The 14,411-nt window shown below is 41.6% G+C and overlaps 1 protein-coding gene across 2 annotated transcripts in view; it reads left to right on the top strand.

Annotated features, from left to right (window-relative positions):
• The first annotated feature begins 289 nt into the window (after positions 1–289).
• The window catches only part of NAA15 (N-alpha-acetyltransferase 15, NatA auxiliary subunit), a 51,286-nt gene continuing 37,164 nt past the window's right edge, over positions 290–14,411 (top strand). The window contains exons 1-2 of one of the 2 annotated variants that reach the window (XM_042468650.1): positions 290–509; positions 546–620. In XM_042468650.1, the coding sequence (XP_042324584.1) occupies positions 567–620 (54 nt within the window). In that variant the 5' untranslated portion in view covers positions 290–509; positions 546–566. Of the gene's footprint in view, positions 621–14,411 lie in introns of both variants that reach the window. The other variant, XM_042468648.1, reaches the window with a different exon arrangement.

Raw genomic sequence — 14,411 nt, 5'->3', positions numbered from 1 at the left:
AGAGCAAAAGCGGTGCCAAACAAGGTTGTTTCTCCAGTGTGGAAGCCAAAACGCCTCACAAAAGCCCCTCTCCAAGGATGGCGCCTTTGGCTTCAACCTCACCAAACGCGCATGCGTCGTTCCCCCCCCCCTCAGCCGCGGTGGCTGCCGGGAAATCCAGGCTTGGCCTTGTAGGGAACCATTCAGCTTCTGAAGAGGAGAAAAGTGTGTGAGAGGAGGAGGCACATGCACAGAAATGGGGTCGCGGCGCATGCGCGGAAGGCGCGGTGACCCGGCTGGCGGCCATTTTGGAGGCGCCTCCTCCTCCTCCTCCTCCGGCTCTGTCTGCGGCCTTCTGAGTCCCACGTGAAGCGTCCGCCGCCTGCGGGGCAGGGCTAAGCGGGCACGGCGGCTGGCGGGGGCCGCACGGAGCGGGAAGAGGAGCCCTTGTGGTAGTAGTAGCAGCAGCAGCAGCAGTGGTTAAGCCGCTTCAGGAGGGAGCGGGTTCCTCGGCCCGGTGGGTCTCAGCAGCAGCAGCAGCAGCAGCAGCAGCGGCGGCGGCGGCGGCGGCAGCGAGAGGAGCGGCCATGCCGTCGGTGAGCCTCCCGCCGAAGGAGAACGCGCTCTTCAAGCGCATCCTGGTGAGTCAGAGCCAGAGGCCGACCGACATCCAGAAGGGGCTTCCTGGCTCTTCGGCTTTGGGCGGAACACGCTGAAACAAATGGCACGGAGCTTGCCCATAGGAGACCATACTCGCCCATTGGGCAAGTATCGCCCAATGCTTCCCTATGGACAAGCACAGCATATACTCACACACCTATATATCTAAGTCTAGGGATTTAGGTCAGAAAGGGACCCCCAAAAGCCCTGAGTCGGCTTATCAATGCAAGTACTGCAGCTCAGCTCTTACGTATAAGAAGGAACCGTCCGAAGTATCCCCCAGTGCTTCCCTATGGGCAAGTACTGTATATACTCCTATGTATATATGTAAGCCTGGGAATTGAGGTCAAAAGAATTGGCCCAAACCATGCCTGAGTCAGAGTGAGTATGAAAAGGAAGGAGTCCTAGAAGCACTGGCCCCTCTCCTCTCTCTTCCGCCCAGCCTTAAGACTGAGCACAAAGACTTGTGTCTGCTGCAATAGTTTAAGCTCTGTGGCATCGCTTTGCTTTGCTTCGTCTTTTAGCATCCTTTGCTGTATGCCCTTAAGTTTTACCCTCGATTTATCCACAGGTCATAGCGAAATCCGTAATGTTGGCCCCAAAACCTGCCTTTGACTTATACACGAGGTAGATTTATAGTCGAGAGCGTATCTGGTATTCCCCATGATTCTCTATGGGCAAGTATTCTCCAGTGATTGTCTATTATGGTCAAGTATGGTCTCCCTATGGGCAAGTATTGGCCTTTGCTTTAGTATGTCCTGCATTGGGCTACTCTCTCCCTCCACAGGGTTAACATTAGGCCCAGGACTGCATTAGTCAGAGGCAGCCTACCAATTGCCTCCATCCCCCAGTGATGGGGAAGCATCATCATCATCATCATCATTATTATCATCCTTGTCCCATCTTTCTTTGGAGGTCTTTACACAGATTGAGAGTTCCTGCATGGCACTGGATTGGGACTGTTGTAGGAAACCAGACCTTTAACCAGAATTAGCAGGGAGACCCAGAGCTGATTGGAAAGGAAACATAGATCCAAAACACACTGCAGCAATAATCCAGTTTGAGACCACTTTAACTGCCATGGACTCTGTGTTATGCAATCGTGGGAATTGTAGTTTATTGTGTCACCAGAACAATCTGACAGGAAAGGCTAAATGTCTCACAAAGTTACAGCTCCCAGAATTCCCTAGCATTGAGCCAGGGCAGGTAAAGCGGTCTCAAACTGGATTATTTCTGCAAAAACAACTTTAACGCATGCAACAACAAAAGGCAAACCTATCATGAGGATTTCTTGGTAAGAGTTGTTCAGAGGAGGTTTTTCTTTGCCTTCCTCTGAACCTGAAAAAGTGTAACTTACCAAAGGTAACCCAGTGGCCTTCATGGCCCAGCTGGAAATTAGACCCTGGTCTCCATATTCATAGTAAAATGCTCAAACTGTTAGGACACACTGTCCCTCCACAGTTTGACCCCACTTTAAGTGCTCTGACTCCATCCTAAAGAAACCTGGGATTGGTATAATCATAGAGTTCAAAGAGATCACAAGGGCCATCCAGGAATACACAAAGCATCCCGACAGATGGCCATCCAGCCTGTGTTTAAAAATCTCCAAAGACAGAGACTCCACCACTCTCCAAGGGAGTGTTTTGCACTGTCGAACAGCTCTTACTGTCAGGAAATTCTTCCTAATGTTTAGGTGGAATCTCTTTTTCTATAGCTTATATCCATTGCTCCATATCTTATTCTCTGGAGCTGTAGAAAATATCTTCAGTATGACATGCCTTCAGATACTTAAATAGGGCTGTCATATCACCTCTTAACCTCTTCTAAACATACCCAACACTCCCCAGCTGCTCCTCATATGACATGGTTTCCAGACCTAGGGATGGCTTAAAAGTGGGCTGCCTGCTAGAGGGAGAGGGAGTGACTTTCTTAATCCACATGTAGGACCTGGTAAGTGTTAGAGTGGGGCAGAAGAAGTGTGTGTTTTTAATCTAAGTAAGAAATCATTTAAGTATGAAATCCCTGCTCAGCCATGAAACCAACTGGGTGCCCATGGGCAAGGCACACATTCTCAGCCCCAGGAGAAGACAGTGGCAAACCTCCACCTTGGCAAACCTTACCAAGAAAAGCCTGTCCCTTCTTTTGAGCACTGAGTGATCTGAAAACACTTTTCCATTTATCATCACGCTGCATCCACACTGCAGAAATAATCCTGGTTGACACCACATTAACTGCCATGGCTCTGTGCTTTGGAATCTTGGAATTGTAGTTTGTTGTGGCGCCAAAGTTATTTGATCGAGAAGGCTAAATGTCTTGCAAAGTTACAAATCCCAGAAGCATTGAGATATGGCAGTTACAGTGGGTTCAGTGTGGATGCAACTTCAGATTACTTCAAACTCCCTTTGGGGTTTCCCTCCTTATTTTGTTTGAAGGGCTAAGAATAATTTAGTTACCATCAAGTAGCAGGGTTATTTAATATTATGTTATTTAATGCTAGTTATTTAATGTCTAATAGTTTATTAGCCTGGTGTTGTTAAGGCTTTTTCCCCCCCATGACAGTGAAACAAATCCAACTTGTATGATAACTTTAAAAGCTCAGAGTTTTTTTAGGTCATGCTAGGCACAAATTGGTGGCTAATATAGGTTGAGTCTCCCTTATGGGAAATTCATGGGGCCAGAAATGTTTTGGATTTTGGATTTTTATTTTTTGATTTGGAATATCTGCGTTTGTGCATATATCACACACACACACACACACACAGATATTTTTGGAGATGGGATGCAAGCCTAAAACTAAAATTCTTTTATGTTTAATTCACACCTTGTATACATAGCCTGAAGGTAGTTTTATACAGTATTTTAAATAATTTTATGTATGAAACAATGTTTGTGTACACAACCATCAAAAAGCAAATGTGCCTCTGTCTCAGCCACCCATGAAAAAAGTTTTGGTTTTTGGAGTATCGTGGAATGCCAGATAAGGGAGACTCAGCCTGTAATATAGCCTATGTCATTTAACCAGAGTAAAACAATATGGAAGTTTAATTTACTATAATTCATATTTTAGTCTAGTATAATCCTTTTAACAGTTGCTAAGAATCTAATACACAAATATGTTGTAAATAACTTATTCTAATTACAGTCACTTAGTGCAGTAGAGAAGTGTGATAATACCGATCTGTTAACAAAGGTTGTTTAGGGTTGGTTGTCTTATCTGCTTAAACTTAAAAGCAAGCTGATCTGGTTTACAGTCTGCAGCATGTTAGTTGTTCATCTGCTTTTCAAGACAAATTATTTGTCTTTGAAAAGGAGTTTTATGCCAAAATACTTTTATCTGTTTTAGATTACAGAACTAATAATTTGACTCAGAGAGGGATGATGGGACTCTTTGTTAATAATAGCCCCTTGCAAACATTAAACAGATTGTTTTATATGTTGTATGCTTCCAACCTAGTAATTGCATTTATTCTTTTATCTTGCCTTTGTTTGGATTACTTGGAACAGCTTGCTGGGAGCATCTCTCATTCAGGCTGCATCCTGAATTTCCTTACTGCAGAAATAATCCAGTTTGACCCCACTTTAACTGCCACAGATCAATGCAACAGAATTCTGAGAATTGTAGTTTTGTGAGACATTTACCCTTCTCTATCAGAGCAGTGGCGCCACAGCAAACTACAATTCCCAGAATTCCATATTGAGCCATGACAGTTAAAATGAGGTCAAAGTGGATTATTTCCGGCAATCATCTGAGTCCACAAGTGCTTAGATTTGGTAACACTCTTTCATGCTTCCAAACAGTTCATTGGAAATATTCACACATAATTATAAATCAGAATCTGAGAGTTAATTATACTGCAATGAGTGTAAGCTGTATGCCACTTCACACAGCCTGTACACACAGCAGGCACATATAATTTAGGTCCATATCTGAATGTGAGATTGTGGTTTATTTGGCCCGCTGATATCAGGTTATATTTAAATCAGGGTTTGTTTTTAGCTCATTGATTAAGGTGAGACTTGGTTAAATGCTGTGCTAAAGTATATCCAAAGGACTGCACCAGTTCATTATGAAAGTGGAGAGTAATTATTGCTCTATTGTTGCATTTGGGAGTAGACCTTTGGAACAACCAGTTAGACATGAGGTGAGGAACTTTATACATTGTTCTTTGCTTGTCTCAGCTTGTTCGTGTACATTTTAATACTATTATGCAAATAAATAGGCCTTTAAAATGCCTTTATCAAGCACATTTCATGGACTTTCCCAGATGGTTTGTTATCCCTAGAAAATGCTAAACTAGTGTAATTCTTGAGGTTTGTAAAGCTTTCAAGTTAAAACAAACTTTAAAAATGCAGTTCCATCTCAAGAACAGTGCCACCATCTGAATTCACAGCTAGTTAAATTCTGATGCTTTAGTTGGTTAGGTCACTGGCCTTGTAATTTTGCTTTCATTTATACTTTAGAGTTCAACATAGTTGGATTCAACATGGTCATTTTGTTGATGAAACTATTTTGATCATTTGAACCAGTAGAGGGCAATTCCTTCTCTCCATTGCAGCCCTCTATGTGCTTACTAAACCTGGTCCAGGAACCCATATGGACCCATATGATTTGTGGCAGCAAAGAGAGGCAGGGAGAGAAGAAAATCTTGTCACACTACTGGACATCTTAAAGCATAGTAAGGGATTTAAGACAGGCTAATAACTAGGATACATGCTTATACTTCAAGAAATAGCAAGAGAAATACCCTGTAGTTGTGGAACAGATGGTATAGTATACTTTGGAGATGTGAAGGCTCAGAAGACAAATAGGAAAGAAAAAAACCCAAGTGTTTTCTCACTTAGCCTTTCACATATCTAGTAAACAGACCTCAGTACCCTGGAGGCTCTAGATCCCATTTGATCTTGGAAGCTAAGCAGGATCAGCCCTGGTTAGTGCTTAGGTGGGGACCCACCAAAGGATACCAGATGCTGTAGAATATATTTCAGAGGAAGGCAGTGCAAACCACCTCTAAGTATTTGCTGTCTACAGAAACAGTATTACATTTGTGGGGGTGCCATAAGTCAACAGATGACTTGAAAAGCCACACATTTAGTACGTTTATTTAATCTCTATATGATTGATCTAAATGTGGGCAACGTGCATATACTTCTTGTCATATACGGCTAGTATGTGCCAATTTCCTGCCATGTTTTTTTATAATGTATACATTGTGTGCATCTGTGGCATGTATGAGGGGATGTGCCTGCTTTTGTTCTATCTAGGCATTAAATCTAGTGTAAGTTGGGTGAGCCAGTTGTGAATAGTCCATTGCCAAAAAGGTAAATAGGCTTTGAAAAGCATGCAAACCATTCTGCAGTCAAGAACAAATCAACTTGGAAATTTAATGTCAAAAGCAAAGGATGCTGGATTGTGCTTAATAATAAGAAAAGCAAACATCCTTCCAATCTTCTGTTCTTTTGAAATACACCTTTTGGTATTCTTTATACATAAGAAAATAATAAATAGGAATATTGTCTTGTTACCCAAAATGCTGGGGTTCAGGGAAGACACTCACAAATTAATATGTTTTAGGGGAATGTGGTACTTAGCTCAAAGGAGAGATATAGTGTGGCTGGGGTAACGTGCTGCTTCAGGATGGCAACCCAACTAAACCAGGTCCAAATCACACAGAATTCCAGAGGCATATCCAAATAGGTTTTGTATTTTTATTAGGAAATAATCATCACACACGAGCTCATACACATACACAAGAGCTAGGGAAGCAAAGGTGGGAGAGTTAGAATAGATTTAAGGCCTTGCTAATGGTGATATGTTACTGACGTAGATCTTGATTCCAGTCAGTGAGTGTCTGGAACAGAGGACTCAATAGCCTCTGCAGGGGGGGGGGGGGGGAGTTTAGCCGGTGTTTTGAGGAGCCTAGTCTTGCCAAACTGACAGAGTGCTTGTCTGCTTGCAAATTAGACCAATCCAAGCAATGGCTGTTTTACCAGCTGTATATATAACCTGAATTGGGGGCAGAAACCAAGGTTTAATAATAATAATAATAATAATAATAATAATAATAATAATAATAATAATAATAATAATAATAATAATATAGTTTATTTATACCTCCCACCTTTCCCACGGATCAAGGCGGGATTACAATCTTAAAAGACACTTAGTACAATTTACAATCAATACAACAATAAAATACTAACACTGAATTTACCAAGAATTCCTATTAGTTCTCTAAAAATTACAATTTGTCCATTAGCCAACAATCAGAGTCAAGGAAGAGCAGTTGTCATAACCTTTTTATATGGAATTCGGTGGATAAGCCCACCGGAAGAGATCCGTTTTGAGTGCCTTCTTAAAGGCCTCTAAGGTAGTAATGAGACGGATCTCTTCCGGTAGGTCATTCCATAACCTTGGGGCCGCGGCAGTGAATGTCTTATGTGAAGTTGTCATTAGCCTGGTATTATAATATTCTAGTAAGAACTTCCCAGATGTTCTAAGAGTATATCTATATGGTTTCCCAGGGGGAAAAGAATAGTCCAAGATCAAATAGGATAGTTGATTGATTGATAAGAATGCACTGGACAAAGGGATTAACATCCCTGACTGAAGTGCCCTTGTCTTGTTGTCTCAAACAATCACCTTCTTTGGTCAGAGTCCTCTTACCACCTCTTATTGCCAAAGGGCTGAAACTGGAGACTAGTAAATCTCACCAGTGTGGGTGCCCTCTGACTCCCATGCTAGCCCAAACTGGTTTTCCATGTGCAAACAGGTCCGGTGTCCAAAGTGGGATCGTGCCCAGGTCACCCCCCCAGCTTCCTTTTTAATATTAAACTGATACAAAAATATGAGGGGAGAAAAGAAGCCTGGTCCCAGAGTAAGAATCGTTATACTTTAGGAGACCTTGCTGCTTAATGAATTCTAAATCATGCTACAGCAGATCTGGTGTCCACAGCATGATCATGCCCAGGTCACCCCCCCCCAGCTTCCCTTTTAATATTAAATTGATACAAAAATATGAGGGGAGATAAGAGGCCTGGTCCCAGGGTAAGAGTCTATACTTTAGGAGACCTTGCTGCTTAACGAATTCTAAATCCTGCCACAGGTTATCACAGGTCCAAGACACACTGGAGAAATAATTTGAGACTGCTTTAACTGCCCTGGTTTAGTGCTAGGCAATCATGGGAATTTTAGGTTATTGTGGCACCAGAGCTCTCTGACAGAGAAGGCTAAGTGTCTCAAAAATACTACACTTCCCAGAATTCCCTAGCATTGAGCCAGGGCAGTTAAAGCAGTCTCAAGATGGGCTATTTCTGCAATGTGTTTTGGACAATAGTAGCAGGAATGATTAGAAACCAAGAAGATTTCATCAACTTTAGTTATAATTCTTTGCCACCAGATTTCTCTTCTAAGTGGTTATCAGTTAACATAATTCTAGTGGGCACTAGAGGATTATCAAGGACAGACAAGAGGATAGATGTATGAGCATTATTAGTGAAAATTGCCTTCTGCATTCAGAAAGCCAGAGCAACTGATTTTCAGCGTACAAATGGACTAATTAGTCATCTTCAGAAGCCTCATATAAAAATCCAAAGCTAGTGGAGCGAGTGGTAGAATGATGCTTTCTTGTTACTGTTGTCTTACTGGGAAGCAGTGTCATGTTTTAGTAGTAGATATTTTTTCATATTTAAATGTGTGAACAAAAGACAGGGTTTAATGGCTAAATGGGCACTATAAAATGTACATCAGGTTAATACTATCTCTAAGATGGAGCTAAGAAGAAAGGATAAAAAATGAAAACAGAACATTGACAGATGTTTTTTAAAATTACAATCTCACTCTTCAAACTATCCAGAAATCTTTGTGACATACAGATTTATAACTGCCCAAAGAAACTTATTAAAGCTTCTTCTGGATGATTTTGTATTATTGGTATATCAAAATGACTGTGGATGTAGAAATGCACACTTGTTGCAAGGAAAATACTATGTGCCAGCACAGAATCTATATGGATGCACAGTGTTAAAGTCAGTGCATTATTTTGGGTTGGTATTCTCTAGGGCTGTTAATCTGTTTTAAAGTTTTATATCAAAACTTGCTCTCTGCTGTTGTTGTAATGGACATTTTATTTCTTCCAAAACATTTGTTACCCATTGGATCATTTTTTCAAATGATACCTTGAGTATATACATTTTGGGAAGATTTGAATTGCTAACTTTTTTAGATGTGATTATGTAAGCAGATATTGATGTAGTGTGGTTTTAAAAGAGGATTCACTAATGTAAACAGTTGTGCTGATGATAGAATAATTCATGGTATGTGAGGCACACAGTGGAAAAACTGAATATCTATCACATGAGTGCATAGGGACAATGATAGTGTGTGAATTTAATTGAAAGAGAATTTGGGACCTCTTAGGAAGTGAAGAGAAATATGATAGCTTTAATGATACTAACAGTCATGTCCACATCTTCTCAGATATATGCCCCATCGAGTTAAATTGAATTTTTGTCTAGATGTGTGTATAGGATCGAATTGTAAGAGCTGGTAGTGTTTGATTATAACACTGTTGGAAACTGTCACTAACTAGGTATGCTAATTGTTAACCGTGTTGTAGTTTGTTTCGTCTGAATTTGTACCCGTAAACTACAGTTTGCCAGTAATGAGAAGACATAGGCTCGTTACAGACCGCCCAAGGGGGGCGGTCTCGGGCCGCTGCTGGTTGCAGCATGGAGGAGTCGCAGCAGCCAAACTGTGCAATGCCTCCGTGCTGCAAAAAAGGAGCACGAAAATCACGCTTGTTCCGGCAACCCAGAAGAGACCCTGCAAGTGCCAACGTGCGCACTCGCGGCGTCTCTTCCGGGGCGCGATGTTAGGACACTGCGTCCACGACGTCAAAATGGCGGCACCCATCTATATAGGGCACTGCCATTTTAACGCACTCATTATGCGCGAGGGGCAAGGCGCATCAGGAAGCGCGCCCCTCACGCGTAATCACGGCGCGATGACAACACCTCTTGGGCCTGTCTGTAACGTGCCTTAGTTTGTCACTGTCTTACACTTTCTGAGTTGTTTAAACCATGGCTTGCTAGGCTTGCTATTTTGTCCAAACCACAAATTGTGGTTTATCCCTGGCTTGTTTTCCGAATGGAACCAAATAAAAGTGCCAGAAGAAGACCAGACCAGAAATAGGTGGATTTGCTTGGTTGTCTGTTATAGTATTCATAGTTAATGTATCAAAGCAACATAGCATAATACAGTTGCTGCTGCTGAATAGTGAACAATGTGACTAGTAGCATTAAAAGGGTGTCATCTCTATACTTTCCTATCTCATGCTTATATCATATTAACCTCTCAGTCCCACTACTTTCATAGTCACATCTCATGGGAGCATGAGATAGAGCTGCCCTAGTTGCTGCCCTTGGAATCTGAAATTCTCTTTCTACATTGGCTTGAACATTCCCCTCCTTGCTGTACTTCCATTGGCAGTCAAAGGGTTTTGTGCTATTTTAATTGTACTGTTATAGAAATGCTTTTTATTATTTTTAAATTTATGCTTTACATTGTTTTTAATGTTGTTACTAACTGCCTTGGAGTCTGACTCATGACAATCCTGTGAGTGAGATACCTCCAAGCCCCCTGTTCTCAACTGCTCTTCTCAGTTCCTGCAGGCTCAGGGCTGTGGCCTCTTTGATTGTGTCTATCCACCTAGTAGGCAGCCTTATTTCTGCTAATCTTGACATTTCCTAGCATTGTTGTCTTTTCTAGTGAGTAATGCCATCTCATCATGTGGCCAAAGTACTACAGCCTCAACTTAATTGTCTTGGCTTCCAGTGAGAGTTCAGGCTTGGTGTATTTTAGGACCCATTTGTTTGATTTTTTTGGCTGTCCGTGGTATCCTCAGCACCACATCTCAAATTGATTTTGTCTCTTATCAGCTTGCTTCACATTGTTTATTTTAATGTTGACATATTGTATGATTTGTGTTGTATTGTACTGTTTTGTATTTGTTTTAATTTGTAAGTTGCCTTGAATCCTAGATTTGGAAACAAGATAGTATATAAAGTTTAAACTAACCACCACTAAATCCAAAGGTACCTTTTCCTTAAACCTAGAAGCCAATAAAGTTTTGTTTTGGTGACTCTATTCAGTACCCACTACATTTTCTATGCCTGTTTTTTGGAAGGATATTTTTTTAAGCAAATCATCCTCATCTTGTTCTTTATACATCTATATTCTTCCTTATTCCAGAATTAGGACTTACAAAAATTAAAACAAATACCCCATAAAAACTCATATGGTTAAAATATAAAAAAGTATCTATAGAATTAACAATAATCTAAAACATATCTGTTTGAAAGTTAACAAACAAAAATATTACAGGTTGAGCCTCCCTTATCTGGAAATCCGAAATGCTCCAAAAACATAAAACATTTTTCAATGGTGACTGGAACAGTGACGCTTTTGATTTCTGATGTTTCACAAATACACAAATTTTGTTTCAGGCACAAAATTATTAAAAGATACTGTACAAAATTACCCTTCAGACTATATGTGTAAGGTATATATGAAACAAATGGATTTCATGTTTAGATTTGGGTGCCATCTCCAAGGCTGCATCCACATTGCAGAAATAAGCCAGGTTGACACCACTTTAACTGCCAAGGCTCATTATTATGGAATTCTGGGAACTGTAGTTTTGTGAGACATTTAGCCTTCTAAGTCAGAGACCACTGATACCACAACATACTACAATTCCCAAGTTTCCATAGCACTTAGCCATGGCAGTTAAAGTGGTGTCAACCTGGATTATTTCTGCAGTTCAGGTCCAGCCCAAGATAGCTCATGTGTATGCAAATATAAGTATTCCAAATTCTGGGAAAATCTACATATGTACATATGAAAACTCTTAACCTGTGAGGGGAAAGACCATGAGGAAAACAGTATAGCTTTCCTAGAAAGGAAGTTCCAGAGCCTGTAGCAAGCATCAAGGAGATCTTTTCCTGCATTCCCATCATATGTGCCTGTGGTCAGGGACATAACCAAGGGGGAGAGGTCCGTGGTGTCCGGACCTCCCCCCTTCCATTAGATATGATGAATGGTGTGCGCTGCTGCGCCCAAGCCCCATTATAATGGTGGCACTTAGTCTGGACCCCCCCCCTTCCCAAAATTCTGGCTACGTCCCTGCTGTGGTGATGGTACTGTATTGAGAAATGGACCTTCCCTGGAGATCTCAAGGCATGGGCAGGTTCAAATGTGAAAATACAGCCCTTAAGATAGGTTGGACCCAGACTCCATCTGCACTGCAGCAATAATGTAGTTTGATGCCACCATAACTGTCATGGCTGAATGTTGTGGAATTCTGGGATTTGTAATTTTGTAAGATACTTTGCCTTCTCTGCCAGAAGACCAACCAGATGACTCTGATGACCCACCAAGCTACAACTCCCAGGAATGCATGGCAGTTAAGGCAGTGTCCAACTGCATTATTTCTGCAGTGTAGCTGTAGCCCCAAACAATATTGTGATTTATGTTATAATCACTATTTTTTAATTGTTCCTGGAAACAAGACTGATCGCCAGCAGAGCTATGGTAACAAGTGCATTGTGTCCTCCCTGTATTGTACCTCTGTCAACAATTAGACTACAGCTCTTTGGGTCACCTGACATTTCTGAATACTTTTCACAGACAGACCCACAAAATGCATTGCAGCATATTTCACTATGGGATGTCACACCATGACCAGTTCAGGCATCTCCAGTGATAGGTGCTGCATGCTCTCTGTCTTCAGCTGGGCAGATGTACTCCTGGCCACTACAAAAGCCTCATCATCTAGGCTTGGGTCTGAATCTGTCTACTTTAACACAAGTATAACTCCTTCCAGGTTTCACGCATGAACTGAATAGAAACTTAGGGGCAAAATGGACGGCTCTGAAGGGGCGGTGTGACACCAATCTGACTTTCTCCTGCCCCAAATTTGGGTTGGAAAAAAGCTGCCCCTTTGCCTCCAGAGCTGGCTTTTCATTGGCTCTGGGGTGAGTGGCATCTGATCACCACATCCCCAAATCACCTGTAATCTGGCTGGTGTGTAATTGCCAGCATGACTTCCAGGCAACTCAAGGGGGGGGGGGCATGGCATGTCTAAATGCCATGCCCCCAGGCCAGCTAGAAGCTGGCTTTACCAGGCCATCTGTTTTGGCCCATATATATGCTTAGTTGAAATGTCATCTAGTCTCATGTATTGTGCCCTATCTACCTATTTCTTATCCAAGAACATAACATAAATGTTTCTACCATAGATGTGAGCGACATCCTGCCTTACACTGGAGTGCAATTCCCATCTACCCACCCAGCATAGCTAATGGTGGTAACATCTGGAGGGCTACACATGAACCATTCCTGCTCTAATAGATTGTTATTACAAAATCAAATCATTCTTCTTTAGTACTGTGTTATGAATGTATATTCACTGGTAGGTACTGCTGTGTCCTGTGCCACTTGTTCAGTGGTACATTGGGTTGCAATGTATTTTTAGTTTTTAATTTTAAAAATAATTTAGACCAGTGATGGCGAACCTATGGCACGCGTGCCAGAGGTGGCACTCAGAGCCCTCTCTGTGGGCACATGTGCCGTCGTCCCAGCACAGTTTGCCAGAGTTTGTCACTAGAAAGCCAGAGGAACACGGCACTTTGCAATAAATAAGTGAGTTCTGGCTTGCAGTTTGGGCACTTGGTCTCTAAAAGGTTCACCATCACTGATTTAGACTATCCTCTGTAGTAAAGAATCACATCTCTTCTTTTTTCTAGTTCCCTCTGCCTGTAAAATATAGAATACTATAGAATAGTAGTTTTCAATTTTTTTTTCAAATCTCAAATCAGATCCTTGACCCCATTCAACAACAAAACATTCTGCTTTTGTTTAGACTGCACATGATTTTACATTTCCATTTTGATTCCTCTTCTTTTTTGTGGTCTTCTGTCTTTCTTCTCACTTTTTTCTTTCACCATTTTCACAAACTACTCCTCTGTTCCCCTTTGCCTTTTGTGATCTTGTAGAGGAAGAAAACAGTATGGTATAGTGGTTTGAGTGCTGGAGTACAACTCTGGAGGCCAGGGTTCGATTTCTCAGTTTGGCCATGAAACCCACTGAGTGAACTTGGGCAAGTCATATGCTCTCAGCCTAAGGAGAAAGCAATAATAAACTTCCTCTGACAAATCTTTCCAAGACAACTCCATGATAGGTTTGTCTTAGGGTCGCCATAAGTTGGAAATGTCTTGAAGGCACATGCAACATCAAAAGGGGAGAAAACAGTGGTGGTGCAACTGGAACAAACCAAGCTGATGTGACCCAGTCACTTTATCTAATATTTCTGACAAATATTTATAGATTTCAAAATCATAATTTGATACTGGCTAGAATCCAGACAGGTAGACATCAAGTATCTTCACCTGCTTTTTGAAAGACGCCACTGCCCGCCTCCTTAAGACTCCTGCACCATCTATCCCCTTTCAGTCGGGTCCCCTGACTTTAAGAGGGGCTTTTGTGTGGCAGGAAGGTCATATTTCACAGGATTTTCTCTCGGATCAGCCCTGTAGAAAGAGTATTATATGTTGTTCTACTTTGATGTGTAAATGGTTTTGCAGCATTCTGTAGGTACATTAAATGCCTGATGTCTAAATACTATTTTTTAAAGCATGAATGATTGTGCTAAAGATTCGTTCTCTCTCTCTCTCCCTCCCTCCCCCCTCTCCCTCCCTCCCTTTTTTTCACACAT

Source organism: Sceloporus undulatus, chromosome 5, assembly GCF_019175285.1.
Source record: "Sceloporus undulatus isolate JIND9_A2432 ecotype Alabama chromosome 5, SceUnd_v1.1, whole genome shotgun sequence".
Taxonomy (NCBI): domain Eukaryota; kingdom Metazoa; phylum Chordata; class Lepidosauria; order Squamata; family Phrynosomatidae; genus Sceloporus; species Sceloporus undulatus.
This window is presented reverse-complemented; position numbering and strand designations above follow the sequence as displayed.